Source organism: Xiphias gladius, chromosome 3 (assembly GCF_016859285.1).
Source record: "Xiphias gladius isolate SHS-SW01 ecotype Sanya breed wild chromosome 3, ASM1685928v1, whole genome shotgun sequence".
NCBI lineage: Eukaryota > Metazoa > Chordata > Actinopteri > Istiophoriformes > Xiphiidae > Xiphias > Xiphias gladius.
The window spans coordinates 20006914-20026228 of record NC_053402.1 but is presented as its reverse complement, the minus strand read 5'-3'; the positions used below and the strand labels follow the sequence as shown (position 1 = coordinate 20026228).

Below are 19315 nucleotides of genomic sequence, written 5' to 3'. Positions count from 1 at the left end.
TTACTAATAAAGGACAACAGGTGGTGCAGTTCTTTTTTTTTTTTTTTTAATTTCCAATTACAAAGTTGTTATCCTGAGCTGCAGTCATGGAATAAGAGTTTAAAAGCATCGACACTGTCAGGGATCCTGGGCGGGATTACAGAATCTTTGCGCGATTAAAACGCAGCTGTAATCCTCATCAAAACCTATATTTAGTGTCATGAACTAAAACCAGGGTGGACACATAAGGCCGGAAGGGCAAAGCGATTCTCCTGAGCTACAAAAACATCTATTGCTCTTCATTGTAAAGTTAGTACTCTGTTCCCCTGTCAGGATCCTGTAGACATGACGACTCCGGGTTTCCAAAGACCTGACCGGCCAGTGGTTGGGCTGTTGACAGGTTTTGATGTGATCCTCTCAAGTTTACCTGCCCCGGAGCAGGTTAGCCACGCAGCAAATCCGAATTAAGCCCAAAAATAGCTGGACTGGAAAAATGAAAACTTAAAAAAATGAACGTTTAAAAAAGTACATTAAAATAAAAAACTGTGTTTTTGTAATCTTAGCGCTCATTCATAACATAATTCAAAAGCATATTCTAATTCCTGGAGAAATAAGAATTAGAATATTAATTCTAAGGCAAGCTTGGTCTTTCTTTGCACAAATTTTAATCTCCGCTTTCCTCTTTAGACTTTTTTCTGTTTTGTTTTGAATTCTGGTGTATTTATTTGGCCACAGACTACAACGAAGACATTTCCAATGTACCTAACATGCTACTCTTTGCATTTACAAGGCATCAGTTTTGTTTCTTGCTCTAGAAACTCCTATTTTGTATATGCTGTATGACTCTTATTTATATGGACAAAACCTGTATAACATCTGCTCTAAAGTTCAAGTCATGTCCCATAAAATCCCATAATTGTCCTGTTATATTCCAATTAAGACTTGTGCTCGCAGCATTTACAATAACTTCATCATCATACTTCGTTTTTAACAGTTTTCCCCAGGTACTGTGGAGAACTAGAATCTTGAAACTGAAATAATTTAGTAGCATTTCAAGTAATGGTGTTTTCTCTAGCTTTCTCCCGAGGAAAATATAGGTTGTCGAAAATACATACTTGATTTGACTGCCTAAAGCTGATGTATCCCCATCCAGTAAACATGTACAGAATGTCTCTAGAGAGAGCTGCTCACTATCTATACAGGAAAAGGATGCATAAATCAAGGTTTGGAGGTTGCTGCCAGAGTGTGTGGACCAGTTATATTCATAACTGTGGCCTATTGTGGTGTTTCACATGCATGCCAGTTTGTGCGCTCAAATACTAAAAGTGTCTAATATTATTCGACATGTCCAGACAGACACAGAAGACAAATGAGAACCCATTGGATATTGGCTTTGGTGCTTGTATTAATGTTGTCCTTCAACTTCTCCTGACAGAATCAGGGTGACTCCAGACCTATACCAGATTTAAGATGCTTTACTAATTTGACTTGTGCACTACACAAATATTGTATTCATCCATAAAAATCAGCTTTCTCCACATCATTTATGGAGCAGGCTACAGTCAATGTGACATTACAATCTAGATATACAGTCTGTCTCCTGTCCCATTTACTCACTTACCAGAAAACAAAACTGAATTCTGAATATAAACACTAAAACCCATCGAGGAATTTTTAGCACTAACTTGGCGAGGCTGAATGAAAGTCTTCTCCTGAATATAGCTTTGATTTATAGTCTGCAAAACCAATTTTATGCTGAAAAATGATAAACAGAAACTAAGTACAGACATAATGCTCACGAATACATTGTTGGCTGTGTTGTAAACAGAAGTTAATCCATCACAGGAAGCAGTGATAGTAATCCCAGTCCGACAGAAGCCCAGAACAACAAACACATTTTAACCAATAGTATTTAATGGTTTATGCAACTGTCTGCTAAGGCCCAATCTCCCCCACAGTACTATAAGGTAAACCAGTCCCTTGCATTTTATTGGCCAAAAATAAATTCAAAACATACCTAAATAAATATTTGTGTTTATGGTAGGGGGTCAATCAAAACAATAACAGTTCTAATTAAAGGCAACTTGAAAAACAAAACAGTTTTCTCCATAAAACTGGTTAAATTGAAAAGTGTTTAAAAAAAATGTAAAAGGGGTCATTCCTCAACAGCTTCCACTCCATATCACGTAACACGACTCTAAAACCATTCATTATAAAAACTGAGGTGGAACACTGCCACCAGCTGGAAGTTAAAAGCTTTGGTCACAGGAGTTTGACGAGGAGATGAGAGGGGGGGGTTGTAGAGGGGAGAGTAGCTTCTGTCCCTCCTCGTCACAAACTATCTGGGTCTGGAATTTAAGCAGGGCAGAGGATCCCAGAACAGCGAGTTGTATGACATAGTGCCATAGATATTTAGGGTTCAATACAATAACAGGCCATACTGGTTCTCTCATTTAGGTTTCAGGGAGATGAGAACAAACAAAATGTTTGAGTTTGGAGAGTTCAGACTACCTCGGGCCAGAATGGCTCATGCATGGGTGTACGTGTGTGAGTGCGTATGGGTATGAGGCCTTCCGCAGTCCTTTCCATCTGGCCAAGCTGAAGCAGATCTATACTTCTTTTTATTTTCTTTTTTTTAAGCAGGAAAGAAAAATCCCAAACACTGAAGCCCACTTTTAACCAACACAGTGCCAAACCTCGCCCCTTGCTGTGTGAGTCGTCCAGGGCTTTGACCCCCAGAACAATGCCACCCTTTTGAGAGAGGAGGACAGGTAGGCTGGGGTGGGTGGACATGAGAGGGTGTAAGGGTGAAGTGGTTCTCCCTTCCCAACCCATCCATGACTTCTCACGCACCCCTTGCCTTCATCTGGCCGGCTTCTCTTGGAATCTTCATGGCAAGGTGGGATGCGGTTTGGGGGGGTGGGGCACAGTATGGCGTCACCCCCACCCACTCGACTCTTTAAAATGGTTCAGTCAGTCAGTTAAGGGGCGTGGGCTCAGTTTGAGGCGCTGCTGTTGGAGGAGCTGGATGTGGAGGCCATGGCCATGCCCAAGGAGCCCGAGGAGGCCACTGATTTTCGGATGTGGGGCATGAGGAAGGGGTCACTGGCCAGCTGGTGCACATCAATGCGGTCCTCCTTACGGTAGACTAGACAGCGCCTTATAAAGGCCTGGAGGGATGAAGAATAAAAGAGTGGATGACTGTGAAGGCGCGGATATCAGCCTTTAAAATGTTGGGATTAAAAGATAATTTCCTAAATATATACATCCAAAAAATCCCTCCTAAAAACTATGCATGTGAACATAATTAGTTACAATATACAAAGAGAATGAAAGGAGGGTATTATGGGGGTTGAAAATGCATGGATCTAATGCAAACACTAGACAGACTTAACAAAAGCAGCGATGTGAGGGAGTTCAGTACCTTAGCTTCAGGTGTGACTACTGGTTTAGGAGGAAACTGCACATCGGTTGCCTTCAGTATGGTGTTCTCCTGCAGGATGTCCTGCTGGGACTGGTTATGGCCGAAGGGCTAGAGAGCAAAGAGAAGAAAAGAAGTGTTATTAAAAAAACCAAACAAAATAAAAACAAAACACAACAAAAAGAACATTTCCCTAACAAAATATATAAAGTGAACAGGAACAACTAAAGTGTGTTGATGTTCAGTACACTATCAATCATAAAAAGACACTCAAATTTTCTTTTGCCAAAAAAATCCAAATCTCTAATTATGTTACATACAATTAAAATTTAATTGATTTAGATTTTTTTTTTTTCTACTTTACTAAAAAAGATAAAATATATAACTCTAGAACAGCTCAAATGTCTTTTTTCAGTGTGCGTCTCGTACCTTTCGGCCATATAAACACTGGTAGAAAATGACTCCCACAGACCACACATCCACCTTGTTGGAGATTTTGGGGGGTTCCTTCCCAACCACAAAGCATTCTGGGGGCAGGTACCTGAAGGAGAAAGGGGGAGCCATGTTAACATGAATCAAGTTCAACAGACCTGATTATACTGTTCAGGTTCAAGGTGAATTTTTTAGTAATGGCCTGAAAACTTGCATAAGAATCTTTTTTTTTCCCCCAACATGACAACTCTCATGTATGAAGTAACATTACAGTAATTTCAGTAAACACTGCACACAAGGAAGCCCTCAATAAGCATCAGGCTCTGTTTGTGTGTTGGGCAGTTCATCTTGCTTAGGAGACCTTTGGGTGTTCACTTGTACACTAGGCAAGATGGTAGAAGTTAAACTACTATCGACCAAATGGAAGCCGAAGCCCTGTGCATCCATATAAATCAAGACACACTTCTGGAATTTTATAAATACTGTGAGAGAAAAGCAATGCATGACCCAAATATCTTGTGGAGGAATGCCTTTAAGTTACATCTGCACTTTGCTTTTTACAGGTGGAGTTAGTTAGTGTTACTTTACACATGCATAATCCCCAGCCTTGACATTTAGTATCAACAAAGTGACGAAGAACTTACTCTACTGAACATATTTCATAGTGTACATACAGTGAAACTCTCTAACACTGCATCTATTTATAAAATGCTGGGGTATGTAGTGTACTGTTACTATGGTTTCATAGCACTTTCTCATTTGATATCAATACCGCATTTATTGTTAGAAGCAGATACTGATAACAATCGCATACACATTTTTTTCTCTTAAATATCGACTAAAATGTTCATACGCCGATCAACGACATCATTAAAAAAATCGGTAACTGGTTGAAAGTTGTGGCTGATTGGTGTATGTTAACTTGTTCTTGCCGTAATGAAATCCCCCATGTACAAGCCATTAAACCGTTAAGCCTGGATTGCTGCTTCTGGGAAACGAGAGTCAGTCTGGTGTGCTGTCAGACATAGTGACCATATAGAACACCACTCTATTTGCTTAGTGTCAAGACTCCCCTCTGCGCTTTTTCCAAGAGTTTCAAAGGGAATTCACTAACTTGCTTGTGCAGATATAAGACAGCCATTTCAGAGATTAAATGTTATTTTGGCAGTGTGTAGAAAATGCTGAAGGTGTTCATTAGGAAGCTGATAAAACCCGGTAGAAATGGCTGGTCATTCAGCACAATATGTATGATTTTTTTCACTGTATATTCTTTGTTATGTTGCTCTTTGGATGGATGTGTGGGAAAGCATTCCAGCATAGAGAAATATGTCAGAACTGATTATCTGACACAAATTTGATCCTTGAGGACTAAGGCTCAGTCGTAAAAACAAAAACCCAATTTGTTGTATCAAAGACGATGGCCCCCCTGCAGCAGTGTGTCATCTTGCAGTGTAAATCTTACCAGTATGTCCCTGCTCCCTGTGACGTCAGCTCCATCCCATCCACTGAGTTGTAGCTGTCATCATCCATGATCTTCGACAGGCCAAAGTCTGTGATCTTGATCTCTCCACAGGCAGTGCCGTTCACCAGGAGGATGTTGCCTGAGCAGGGTGGGGAAAGGATTTACAGGCATGAAAGAAAATGTCTGCATTGTTCAGATTTATATTCACATTTGGAGTTAACTGACAATTAATCTATGGATGACTCAGCTCTGTTGAATGCACAATGAGTGTCTGTTTTCTGACGTTAAAATAAAAAATGTTCAAATCAATCTTAATGTGATAATGGGCGGCAACTAGATTAGAAGCCAAACCTTCTAAATTGCTTGCAAATCATTCACTGGCAACAGAAACTGGGCCAGATTTGAATAGACTCGGTCCAACTTGGTCCAATCAGTTATGATGACTAAATCATAACTATTATCGGCAAAACAAACACACTCTTTGCCTGCTTTTTAGGAACTGGTGTTAGGCAATGTGTGAACCAGAGTGAAAACTTTGTATCAATACTAAAGTAGAGGCAGCAGCGTGCCAAGCGGTTAATTTCAATGACAGTGTTATTACCAATTTAATTTGTATTAATGCTGTGCCAAGGTAACTGAAACAACATCATGCAAGCTCTTAGAGTGTAAAAGTCATTGTGGTGTGTAGACGCACCAGGTTTAAGGTCATAATGGATAATTGGCGGTCTGATCTCATTGAGGTACTTAAGGGCGTTAACAATCTGCATGATGATGGAGCGGCCCTCTTTCTCTGACATAAGCTTGTGCTGCTTCAGGTAGAAGTCCAAGTCATTGCCCTCACAGTACTCCAGGACTGTGCAGAACCTGCCCCACAACATGGAAGAAGTATAAAACGAGTTCAGCAGGATTTAGTACATCAAGTCCAAACAAAGTTAAGGTTCTACGTATTGAAAAGTCTGTGTTCTGGCTCAAAATTAACACAATCTGTATAAACATGAGTATATGTCTTGGAAGGCACATATTTAACTAAAAGGGAAATGACTTACGAGTCAGTGTCAAGCGAAAAGTAGTCGTACAGTTTAACTATTCGTGGGTGGTCCAGCTCTTTATGGATTCTATATTCTCTGCAAGCATGTCTGAAACAAAGAGCATTTTCAACATTTACACCATACATTTTAAACGTGGATATTACACAGTGTAACAGTAAATATACTGCTGTATTGCTTTGAAAACTGAACACTCACTTGTGATAATTTTCCTTCTTCTCATCCCTCCAGTTTTTGTTTAACTGGTGGATTTTAACTGCAACATACCTTTGCTCTGTTAGGTCAAAGGCCTGGAAAATAAATTTCTCCTATTAGTTACAAGATGCATTTGGCATTTATTGTAAGGCTAATGTAAAAGATTGCACCAAATCAACATGTGTTTGACACTGACACTGACCTGATATTGTACCTCATTTTCAAGTCTGTGTACTATCGCTACAGAAATGTTTTGGCAAAGTTCTACATTCACTACATTCATCCAAAAAAGGAAGGTAAATTTCAGACTGATTGACCTCTTTATCATTCTTGAACCAAAGTGCCTTTTCCTTCGCAGGAAAGTATGACGTGTCTCTCACCTTGTAAACTTCACTGAAACCTCCCCGTCCAAGTAAATGGAGTAGCAGGTATCGGTCATTTAGCGTAGGGTGATCTTTGAATCTGCACAGAGTGAAAAAACAATGCAAATTCAGGAATTAAGACAGAGCACAGGGATACATCAGTTCAGTTCTAACTAGGAATGGTACATATGAGAAGTAATCATACTGGGAATTATCCTCATTGTGGATCCTTTTCAGTTCACGAATGTGCAGGTTTCGCACTCGCTCCAACCTTTCCAGTTCTGCCTGGATCTCAGCCTCCTCCTGCATAGGATAACAATGTGAATATCAAAAGCAGTGCAATGAACAAAACAACTAAACAAGAAAAGACCACAGTAAGTATGTTGAAATCAAAAACTTGTCACAAATATATCAGGCTTTACCTTCTTAAGATGGCCTAGTCTCAGCTTGAAGATTTCCTCTTGCTCGTGGTACTCTGCCTGTGATAACCTGCGAGAACACAGAACCAGCCTAAGCGCAACTTCAAACATGAATGCAGGGGAAAAAGAGCTTGTATAAAAGAGAAGATAAATTATCAAAAGCATCGTACGTTTCACTTTCTGTTCCATTGGTCTTGCTTTTACGTTTGTTTTGCTCCAGGCTTGGAGGTGGAGTCTGGGCCATGGAAGGCGGCTTGCGTTTGGCCAGTTGTTTCCTCTGCCTTTCAATGTCCTCTCGCTGGGAGTTGATCCTTTCTTGTTGTCTGGAATAAGACGGTACATCAGTGTGACATATAGACCTAATTAATCTCTGTGTTTGTCTTTCTGATGTCTGTTGTAAGCTGTCTGGCCTTCTTTCTGGTCTGACTTTACCTTTTGAACTAGCACAATTACTTAAAAGTTACAACAGAGACAAAGCATGAAAGGAGAAGCTTAATGTTAAAATATTTAGATCCTTACTTGATAAGGTTTTGGAAGGCATATCCATCCGTCCACTGCTCAGTGAAAGACGCTCCATGTCTCACTGTGGTGAAGTGACCCAGTCGAAGCCTGTCTTGCATGCTTTTGTCCCGGCACGCCATCTTCTCCTGTTTGGACTGAAGGACGAGCAGAGAAATACAGGCATAAAATCGGCGCTATCGATTCCATGTGGCTTACATTAGTGCTTCTAAAAGTAGCTCATTTCAAAAGACCCACAGTGACCCAATCACTTTGGTAAACTAAAAGCTTATAATAAATCAAAGTACTATTCAACGAACATACTTTTTCAATCAGCAGCTTCTTAGACATGGTCACACACTTATTTAAGCGTTCCTTGTATCGCTCCAGCATCCTCTGCTGTTCATCTATCTGTCTCCTCAAATCACAGTTTGCCTGGAGAAGAACATACAAACAAACAGGAAAAAGGTCCATTAAAAAGGAATTTGCTTTATTTTAGCGGTTTGTACATGTACAGACAGAAGGAATGTGTCAACTCTAACATGCCTTGAGTGAAAAAAAATAAATCAACCATTATTTTCAAAACCATTGAAACCCTTTCAAAACCATTGAAAATGGCAAGCAGAGTAGCAGGGATGAAATGTAATGAGATTAGTACCCGCAGCAAATCGTCTATTCGTCCCTCCTTCTTCTCCAGGTCAGAGTTCTTGTTGTTCTCCATTGCTGTTAGTTTCTCTATAGTAAGGTCAGACTACAGGGTACAGTGAGCACAAAACAGTCTTTATGTTAATGGTGCAGCATTCTGTATCAGTGACAAATGTAGTGCAACAAGTGGTCCCATCTTACAATATCTTCAAAGTTTGCTAATGGTTCTAGTTTTATTGGTTCATATGCCAACTATTTAGCAACTGCCTTTTGAAATTAAAGCAATAGCCAGCAAGCCCTGATAGAGTGTCAAGTACCTGTGTGGCTTTATGGAGCATGTGGAGAGAAGCAGGCTTCAGTGTACACGACGTGTGCTCTGTGTTGGCTGAGCTGACAGAGGAGGGGCTCCCTTGCTGCACCTGGGAGGCAGACACATTCATCCAGTAAAAACCTTCCACATACAGAGGGCGTCTTAATGTGTGAATTTCATCACAATAAAAAATTTGTCAAGGCCTGGAGCTGCCGGTCACGATAAAACATGAGACCAATCTGGCACAAGAAATTTGCATTAAATTAATGTGTGTGCTTGTATTGCTTGCATTTATATCAGTATATTCAATTTTTACAATATGTTGATCTTCATGATTGCTTTCTTTGGTTTTAGCTCTTGTAGGAACTCGGGCCAGTAATGACAGATGATGGTGACAGACTTAAAACACACTTTATGACTAAACGTTACTACACAGACTACATCTGATTCTTCCCACCTATAACTGATGTCAATAACAAGCGCAGAAGACAGAACAGCGGGAAAAGAGTGTTAAGACATAAAAAAAGCCCAAGACAGACCATAGAGCAAACGTGCTCACCGTGACAGGGGGGTTGGAGAGAGAGTGTTGTGGGGAAGAGCGGACCACTGGTGGAATTCCCCTGGCAGGGCTGGTACCAGGACCGCTACCTCCCGCAAACTGACAGACATGTAAAGAGAGAAGAATAGGAAAGTTCAATGGAAAGACTAAGATGGCTAAGACAAGGGGGTAGAAAGTAAGTTTGAAAAGTTATGCACCCAATAAGGACGCATTTTAGAGGACAGGAGCTCTGCTGGATACTCACAAAGTTAAATAAATAAATTAATTAATTAATTTAAAAAAACAATTTTATACCACTCACCTCAAAGTAATCACTAATTTTATGCCCCCTTGCTCCTGCTTTGCCTGGAAGAGAGAGGCAGGGAGTTCAGAGGGGAGCTGATATTTGGGATACATGGCGAAAAGATCATAACAGAGGGACAAATTTACCTTGGCTGCTGTCAAAGTGGTCTGCTTTCCGTTTTCTCACTCTCTGGTCATTTGCCTTTTTCTCAGGTGTCTGTAAGGAAAGCAGTGTCAATTAACTGTACAATAAGGTAACACAGAGAAATGGTTGGCATGAGAAAAATACTGGTATGTGATACAGACTAACCTCTAGCTCTTTGTCACTGAGTGAGCCCACACTGCATAGACTCTGATTGGATGACTCATTTTGATTCTGACCCGAGCCCTGTTAAATGAGGTATAAATATAAGAAAATAAAGAACAAAGAGTAAATAAATACAAAGATGAAAGAGGTATGTACACATAAAACTGCATCTTCAAAATACGTGCACATGTACTTGTTGTGAATGCATGTACTTGTTAGAGAGCACAAACACAGAGTTAGAAAACGGGAGTAAAATGGGTGACAAACTGAGGGAAGGGTTGGCTTAATACCATCACCATCAACTTCCCACTGAATTTAGACCTGCATCAGTCTTAATGTCGGTTCCCTAGGTGATGTCTGTCAGTCAAATGAATCCCATCAGAATTCAGCGGGCACTGTCCAATCAGGGAGAGATACTTAGTCATTCAGAGCACACTAGAGCTCTCTCACTGAACCCTCCTAAAATGGCTGAACATTAAGGCATGCTGCTGGGAATGTACTCTTCCCTCTGTCTGTCACCTTTAGATAATGTCATCCATTTTTCTCCTGTTCACCACGGTCTTAACCATTCTTTTCTTCTCTCTCTGGAGAAAGCCAGAGAAAGATGCTCTGCTTGATCGAAGAATGACAGCTTTTTTTTCCCCCCAACAAAAAAAACAACCTAAAAAACCTTGTTTGCTTGATCAGATTTGTTCAAAAGGAAATGCACTTTCCAATAATTTTAGTAGATAAAGGGTGTAAAGTAGTATTAAAAGGTGTGCTAGCTGTTTGTCCTCAAAGGATAAGAATTTCTTTATTTTATACCAATTCAGTGATGACAGACAGAGCAGCAGTGACACAGGTCTGCTCAAGGTCAAGAAAAAAAACTCAAAGCTGCTCTTTGACATTGAAGGGCTTTAGACCACCAAGCCATATTTCCTCTTAGCCATTTGTTGACACACTTCTTTCTCATCCCCCCACACACATTGCATATCTTGTCATACAGGGTGGCTATATCATGATGCCTTAGCGAGAGCCGCCATTTTCTCTGCGGCAGCAGCCATGCCATGCTCTGGGCTCAGTTCTGCCTATGGCTGGCACAGGGCCCACTCCTGGCGCTGACTCTCACTCCCTAACTGTTCCAAGATCACCTTCCACAAAGACAGCTCCATCCATATAGTGAGCAAGAGGGTGGAAGGCTAAAAGCTGCGTTCACTCACACCTGGTCAAGAACTATTTCTGCATTCCTCCTTTGCCTTCACTCCTCCTCCCCCTATCACCCCTGTCCCGTCTGTGGCCTTTTTGGCAGGCATAACCACTGCACATACAGCCACTACATCATGAGCCAGGGAGAGATGCCATATCACACCAGCCAAAAAACACAGACACAGCTCAACCTTCTCCAGAGACAGACAAAGAAAAGGAGTGGGGCCAAGGTTGTCCAGGCCAAACAGCAGAATAATACTGAGGCAGACTGAGACAAAGAAAGGAAGAGATTCACAAAAATGTTTAAATCAAGAAAATCTGTGATTATAAGCACTTTGACAAGCGAGAGTTCCCATGCTCCATCGCTGCAACATCTGCTGTAACACAAACCTTAGCCACACCAACCCCAGTGAAGCGAGCCTCCAACAGCTCCTGCCGTCGGGGGTCCAGGCTATGCAGTTCTTCCATCATGGCTGCAGAGAGAAGAGCACAGATTAAGGAAGGCGTTGTGAGGTCTGGTATATTCAAACGGGAGTGACGGACCACTGTTTCAAAGGCATTGGTTGTGATGAGTCATGGCTGTTTTTAGCTATATGGATGTGGAAAATTCCTGTTCTGAGTCATCAATAAACCTGACAATAATGTTTTCCACTATCATGTGTGTTAAGCAAGCACCAGCCATGCAATTTGAGTACTCAGGAAAATACTCACAGCACTTAAATGCACAATCTGGACAGAAATACAGCCAATAACGGATATTAAATATGCATCAAAGACGTAGGCCAGATGTGTAGAGTCACTGCCTGGAAAATTATAGCATCATGTGATAACGCCCTGGCATTATAGGCCTAAGTTACATGGCGCTGGAGTTATGAAAGGTCACTAATGGAGGGACTACCAAGTATACTCAGAGCAATGGAAAAGGCCACAATAGACAATAAGTGCCCAGCTTGCTAGCTTGTGCAAAGGTTGACATTTAAGTTACACTCCCAACACTGACTGCTAAGACTGTGGCTTGCATTCGTTAAATGAATAACGTAATCTGCAGCACTCGCGTCCATTTAGGGAAACGTTTTAGTCCCTAATCTTGTACACTTTAGTCGGGAGTGGGTTTGCTAGCTCAGCTAGCATTGTAATGACCAGCATAACGATTTGAAACATCATCAGCAAGTGATAAACGAGGTAGCTAGCTAACACTGAATAGCTGAGCTAACAAGCCTTCCGACGTTGGCCATCACTTAGCATTGCATTCTAGGAGCTAACGGTTAAGGTTAGCTAGTAACATTAGATCTGGTTATGTCAAGTAACGTACCCATACGAGGCAAATGATGATTTATGTCATGTGATTAGATAACGACTCAGAGAAAAAAAAAAAATCACAAATACGGTCCGCAACCGTAAACTGTTTTTAAAAATACACATAAGATGGCTAACGTTAGGTAGCTAACATGCTAACGTTAACTCGTATGTCAAAAAAGCATCTCCTCAGATCTGTGTTGTCAGGTGCTCGGGCCACGACACCTGGACTTACTTTAACGAGATCTGTGCCGATATATTATTTTGTCTGGCACTCTAACGAGATACTTACTGCAATGTATTATTTTCTAGGTCCTCCGGAGGGCCTGTTGTTAACCCTAAAACCGTCCCCGTTGTTTCCCCGGTGCTCGGCAGACCCTCCCAGGCTAGGCCGCATCCACAGCCGCGTCCCTCGCGTGCTGATTGTTAATGATCAGGACACGGGAGCGCGCGGTGTAGCTCAAGGTAGACGACGGAGGATTCCCTCGGAGGCCTCGACAACTCCGGGTATCCCAAACCCGCCTTTCTGTACTCCTTAGGCGGGGATCCCCATCACATCCCTCTTCCCGAGGACCATACCGTGTCTATGTCGGGTACCTTCCTTCCACACAATGGCGACCCTCGAGATTCAGCGTTTTTCACCAGGTAAAAATTCTATCTTTTAGCCAGCGTAAGTTACCCCCTATCTTTTTCTCCCCCGGTGGTGAGATGAATTTTGGGTCCTGGCTTTCAGGTCGATCAAGAAAAAAGTTCGGCTCCAGTCGCCTTCCTCGCTGCAGGAAAGAAACCAATCTATTCGGAAGTTGTGCTGTTGCAAGCCGTTTCAGTTGAATCCGGATCGATTCGGTTCGGTTCTCATGTTTTTGCAATGTAAACAATAATCAGTAAAATCTCATATTTTCTCGTGAGATTGTTCAAGTATTTTCACCTTAGTTTAGTCCACGCCTGCCCCAAATCTCGTCTGGACCAATGGCAAATCCCTCTGTACAAAACACACATTATCAGCGCCCACCCACACAACCAACAAAATGATCACTTATCAGAAAGTTGCCATTCCCTTGATGTTCACAACCACGTACTGTACTTACATAATATCAATCAATTGCAAAACTCATGCTTTTTAAAAGTAGCCATTCAAGAATATGTATTGGTTTAACCACTCAAGATGCCGTGATGATAAGCAAAGTAGTAATTCGACCAGTATCGTGAAATGACAATTTCCTTTGTTAAACAAAACAATTCTGAAAGTAGTTTTGAAATGCAAAGTAAAATAATCGACAGATTTAAAGTTTAGATTTTTATTCGTTTTGTATGTAAAAAAAAAAAAAGATCATTGATTGTTTTGTTTTGTTTTAAAACCATGCAATTTATATCAAAACATCATCACCTCTTTAAAAACAGCCACCGGCAGAGTAGAAACATTCATTTTGGGGTAACCAGCCCTTTTCTCAGATTACTGAAGGCATCAGCAGAACATGAGAAATCATCACTCCTGTAGCTAGGACTGCAGCACCAACAGGAACACTAGCCACGAAAGGAGTCCGTCAACATTATAGAAGCTGAGATAGTATAAGGTCTTTACAGCATATAACTATCTAGTTGCATTCCCTTTATCACAGTCACAATAGAGCTTTCTCAATTCCATATATCCTCAGAAAAAAAGCCAGCACCGCCTTGATTTCAGTTCCTAGTTTCGGTTGTGGTTGAAGGTCAAGCCGGGCCGGTTCTCTCCTCCGTCTCAGTCTTCCGTCTCCGGTGGCTGAACTAGAGCCTTGCGGTACTTGCACTGGATCCACACCCTGTACATGGTGAGCTGTTTCCCTCTGTTCACCTGTAGCCTTCTGTCCACAAGGTTCTGCACCTTCTCAAGCCCCGACTCGGTGAACAGCTCATGAAGCTCGTCTGAAATAAAAAGAAGCACGAAAATATTTTCATATACATTATAATAGCAAAATTCTGCAAAATAGTCATAAGAAATTTTTATTAAGAGGTCCTTATTTTTACCTTGGGTAAAGAAATATACTCTTGTTCCATCACCTCGGACATAAAAGTTTTCTGACAGACACCTCCCTAAAAGAAATAAAGGGTCACAACGCACCGATTATACTACAACAAATTACAAACATTAAATAAACACTTATTAATGCAGTGCCATTTTAATTTGTGGTGTGCCATTAGAAGTGTTTCATATAGACCCCAAGTTTGACAAGTGTTGTGCAGCCAGATTTACTGTTACTATCTGCAAGTGTGGTCTACAATATTCTATTACATATCTAAGTGCAGAATACTTTGACTGTTGTTTAAAATGCCTTAACACAGAAAGTTGTTTTGGTGTGACCTAATGCAGCAGCCAGTTCTGAAATGTTGCCACCAGAGAAACAAACCTAAGTGAAACACCTTTTCAAGGATCAGCACCATTCAATCAGCTAAGGAATAATGGACCTCACTTGACCTGGAGGTTCTTAACATATTTGGACTGGAGTCCTGCTGGACTTCAGCCTCACTAACCTTTCTTGAAGCGGAGCTGTGCCATATCGTAGCGTCCGTAGTCCCTGAGCAGCATCACTCCCCCAGGCTTAAGGAGCCGCGCTAATCTAATAATGGATGCCTTCATCCTGAGACAGGGGTGAAACGTTAAGACAACCTGTGCAATATTCAATGACTCACACTGAGTGAAAACAAAAAAGAAGAGAAGGAGGAAAGCCGAGAAAAAGCTCATACTTGTTGGGATGCAATGCTGATAGCACAAAGATAAGCACTATGACGTCAAGGGTTCCATCGGGGACGGAGTAAGTGGCTTCCACATCACTCAGGTCGTGAACGAAGGCAAAGCAGCGCCCAGGGTCGTACTCTGGATTAGTCTGACAACCACAAGTGAATTTTAACTCATTAGTTGGCCCGCAACCCCAGAGATGAGAACCTATCAACACATCATCCTCACATTAACCCGATCATCTCACCTTGACTAACTCCACGGCAGTGCTGGAGAAATCACAGCAGTAAACAAAGAGTCCCGGGTCACTGCAAAAAGCAAAGCTGCAGTTACGTACATCTTTCAGTGCACCTTGTACTGTACTGTTCAAACATGGCCGGAAACGTCAATATGTCATAGTCTTGCCTGCACTTACTTGTTGGTCTTCAGTATTGGAAAAACCGTGTTCCCCACACCGCAGCCAACCTGTACATCAATTCATATAGCATTTTGACTCTATTTTGCACTCACAGACAAACAGTGGCGCATATAGCAGCCTTTTTTTTTTTTTTTTTTTTAAAGAGAATGAATCCTGACAAGAATTCCAGATTGCCGCAGTCACTGGAACATGTATACCTCTGCCAAGGCACACACAGTAATGAAATTTGTTCTGTGTTTTTGCCATCCCACCCTGCAGTGAGATCATGAAGGCTGAAAACATTTTGCTTTACATTTTTTAGTAAATATTTAAAGATAATTTACTGATAGCAACCACTTAATTTTCTTTTAGAAATGTTTTATCTGCATCTGGACCTAAAGACACATATTAACAGATAATCATGGAACATGAGCCAGATTGTTTGATTCATTCGAGTTAGTGCAGTAGTCTGTTAGAAATTCTTTCAAATATTGGCTATTCACAAAAATGTAAACTTTACACCAAATTTACTCAAAACTGTTAACAAGTCTTGGAGACAAAACAACCTCCTTGTAAGAGGTACATATAATAGCAAGTATTTAGAGAGCTTTGTTTTGTCATTAAATGTGTGCGGTAAAAGTTTTGATAATTTGCTTTCAAATAAATCTCTCACCTCCAGAATGCGATATGTGGCAGAGGAGCCAGGAAAGTCACCATCAGTATCAGGTGGAGCAGCAACTTCTCTGCTTTTTACTTGATCCAGACTGTCCTGCTGATCGTCATCTGTGCCAGAGACATCAGGATGGGATTCATGGTTCAGGCCACACTGTGGGGCCAACTCTGGGAACTCTGTGAAGAGCCAGTGGCGGTCTTTGAAGAAACGATTCTCATGGATTGTGTAAAAGTTATTCCAAAACTCATTGGCCCGGCTGTCGTATTCCTCTGCAAGAAAAGGTAAGGCAGTAAAGCCAGTGATCAAGTGATACTCTGGCACATTTCGCCATGTTTATGAATCATCACAAAAAATGATTATACAGCTTAATAAGACAAATACTATGAATAAACAAAGGATAGAATTGTTTGTGAATTTTACTGAAGCAGAAGTCATTCGTGTCAGTTTCCATTTCAGTTTGCCTAAAGTCAATCATCAAAGAAAACTGTCCCAAATGAATTACAGCCACAACTTTATGATCTGTGAACTGATTTGTGCACACCACAAATGTAAACATTCTCCAACGATGAGAAGGTCTATTTCTGTATCTTTCAGCACACTGAAAATGTGCATATACAACGTTGGGGTACGCCGTCCTGCTGATTAGAAGCAGTTACAGCTCTGTTCCTGATGCTTGGTGCCAGTCATATTGTGTGGTTTATATGTGTATGTGCCATGAATGTCAGCAACAACGATCCAACCTTGTTTCTCTGGAGGTAGTGGCTGACTGTTTTCTAAGACTTTCTTCTTAGCAGCTGTTTCTTGTTCCTTAGTCCACTCCACATTGTCCCTGTTGACAACAGAAAACTATTATCCAGTGTGGGTGAAGTGATTTGGTGAATATCAGCACGGAAGAATAAACTTGGCAAAAATTAAATACGTAAAGATAAAGGTTTTCATGTGACATTCAGACAAGGCTGGGAAATTTCCCAGCCTTGTCTGAATGGTGATACAGATCAGATCTGCAATTGAAGAGACTTATAAACTTATGTATCAGGCTGACCTGTAAGTAGAAACTAAGTTTTCAAACAATAGTTACATTTTCATTAAGATTTTATTGTGTGATATTTGGATACGGATGTTACTCAGAACGATTCATACAGTTAATTTAGAAGACAGAATACAGGATTGCATTGAAAGGCAAATAATCGATTAGTCCATCAACAGAAACTTAATCTGAAACAATATGGTAATCTGTTGCTGTTTTATTTATTTATTTTACCTTTGATAGTAAACGTTTATCTTTGGGCTGTTGGTCGTACAAAACGAGACTTCACCTTGAGTTTTGGGATATTTTGATTTCCACTGTTTTCTGACATTTTGTTGACCAGGAGACTGATTGAGAAAATTATCTGCACATTAATCTACAATGAAAATAATAGTTGGCTGCAGCTTCAATTGCCCTAACTCTCATTTAATTCAATTGAAATTAAGACTATTTTAACATTACCATCCAGTTCTTCTGGATGTTCAGATGATACTATGACCTGAGATTATTTGAGAGTTTTTCTATAAACAGCAATAAATAAATAAATAAATAAAAATAAACATTACACGAAAATAACAAGACCTGTTCTTTGGTAAATCTCTAATCCAAACAAAAACCAAACAGAAATAATAATCAATGACAAGTTATGGCTACCGAATGACAGCGGTTACATCTTGGACTTCTTGCATCAGTGACCCACCATGCGTTGTGCTGGAAGACCTGCCGCGGGTCTGTGAGGAAACGAGTCCCGAACTGAGGTCTCCTCACGTCTCCGGAGGACGAGTCTGACAAAATCAGCCCTGTTTCACCGCTGCCTGCCTCCACTCCGTCCACGGCGTGAGGCGCCGCCATGTTGGATCTGACGCGACGGAAGGAGGGCCGTACATTCAGCTGTGCTGCGTTCAGTGACTATCGGAGATGGCACAATGGAGACCGATGATATAAATACAACTGGAAAAGTTGCGGGAGACGGATGCAGTGCATTTAAACTGGTGGTGATGATGGTTTTAACGAATTACGTTGTTTCTTTGGCTCTAAAATTTGAAATTGAAATGTTTGCGATTTGTTATAGCTCGGGAACATTTCCCCGTCATCTTTTCCTCTACTCTTTGCCCAACGCTGCAACACACCGTGTCCGCGTTATTCTCCGTCGCCAGAGTAAAACGAACTACTCCTATTTCTCCTTGGCCGAGAGACAGACTGCATCATAAGACCTCGTCTCGGCATAACCTGTCATGGATGGACTCCTAAGTAGCATTATTCCAGCTCCACTGATAACTCACGACCAGACTGTAAATCCAGCTCTGGATTATATGATGTTTGACGATAAAATGATCTGCACAAGACTTTTCAGCCTGCGCATCTACAGGTATGCTGCAGCATTTGATCAGTGCAGTGTTTATACACTAGAGGGAGACATATGCCAGGATTATCCCACTGGTGTCAATCTGACCCGCATGCTGGGCCCGAAATTGCGAAGGTCAACAAAGCAGAGTTTGCATGCACTACTAGTTTGTCACTTTATATTTTTAGCCTAGAGTTAGAGATTTATTGATAAATACTTTGACAGAGGCCAGTCATATGTGCCAAGTGTGACTTTCAAAATGCATTGCATTAAAAGCAATGAAGTTTCGGTGTTACATTTGCCTTCAGTTTTTTTTTTTTCAGTTTTATGCACATCTGAAATTTCAGTTTTGCGTGCGCTAAGAGCAACCCCAAAATGTTATTCACTAGACTGAGAACAATCACGACCTGGTTGTTGTTTTGACTTTAAAGTCAGGAGGTTGTCAACATCTAGTCCGAGCCATGAGATTTGCAGCGACCGTCCTCTGGCGCTGACGATAGAGACCCTCACCATTTAGAACATACCATCAGGCTGGTATGAGCAGGATGTGGTGACAAAGCTGTATGTGTTGCAGAATAACAGCCTAAGTTTAATCACATGGGCCATGCAGCAGGAAATATTCTATGACTTGATGCGGTAGATAGGTGGTAACAGACAGGAATTCTCGACTCTGCGCACTCACATCTACTTCAGTAGTATTTTTCAAACTTGAACTTGTCCGAACTGAATGCAAGAGCTTAGTTAACTTATCCCTTGATGTTT

The 19315-nt window shown here is 41.2% G+C and overlaps 2 protein-coding genes across 4 annotated transcripts; both read right to left on the bottom strand.

The window, feature by feature from the left end:
* Positions 1–1871: 1871 nt before the first annotated feature.
* On the bottom strand, positions 1872–12638 carry tlk2 (tousled-like kinase 2). 2 transcript variants are annotated; one of them, XM_040119846.1, is made up of 21 exons: positions 12415–12638; positions 11493–11575; positions 9921–9998; positions 9758–9827; positions 9630–9673; positions 9329–9427; positions 8777–8878; positions 8473–8565; positions 8139–8249; positions 7836–7972; positions 7487–7639; positions 7320–7386; positions 7103–7200; positions 6916–6997; positions 6539–6630; positions 6341–6430; positions 5989–6158; positions 5295–5433; positions 3830–3941; positions 3404–3511; positions 1872–3149 (listed from the first exon to the last, which is right to left on the bottom strand). In XM_040119846.1, exons 1-21 carry the CDS (start codon positions 12416–12418, stop codon positions 2976–2978), a joined length of 2106 nt encoding a protein of 701 aa, XP_039975780.1. In that variant the 5' UTR covers positions 12419–12638; the 3' UTR covers positions 1872–2975. The 2 variants fall into 2 exon arrangements, with proteins under 2 accessions (XP_039975780.1, XP_039975789.1); XM_040119855.1 differs by lacking the exon at positions 9329–9427 and having other exon boundaries at positions 12415–12636.
* Positions 12639–13686: 1048 nt separating this feature from the next.
* mettl2a (methyltransferase like 2A) lies at positions 13687–18571 on the bottom strand. 2 transcript variants are annotated; one of them, XM_040124369.1, is made up of 9 exons: positions 17909–18571; positions 16922–17010; positions 16182–16450; positions 15527–15576; positions 15359–15419; positions 15120–15259; positions 14907–15013; positions 14403–14468; positions 13687–14300 (listed from the first exon to the last, which is right to left on the bottom strand). In XM_040124369.1, exons 1-9 carry the CDS (start codon positions 18058–18060, stop codon positions 14137–14139), a joined length of 1098 nt encoding a protein of 365 aa, XP_039980303.1. In that variant the 5' UTR covers positions 18061–18571; the 3' UTR covers positions 13687–14136. The 2 variants fall into 2 exon arrangements, with proteins under 2 accessions (XP_039980303.1, XP_039980304.1); XM_040124370.1 differs by having other exon boundaries at positions 17863–17966.
* Positions 18572–19315: the final 744 nt, after the last annotated feature.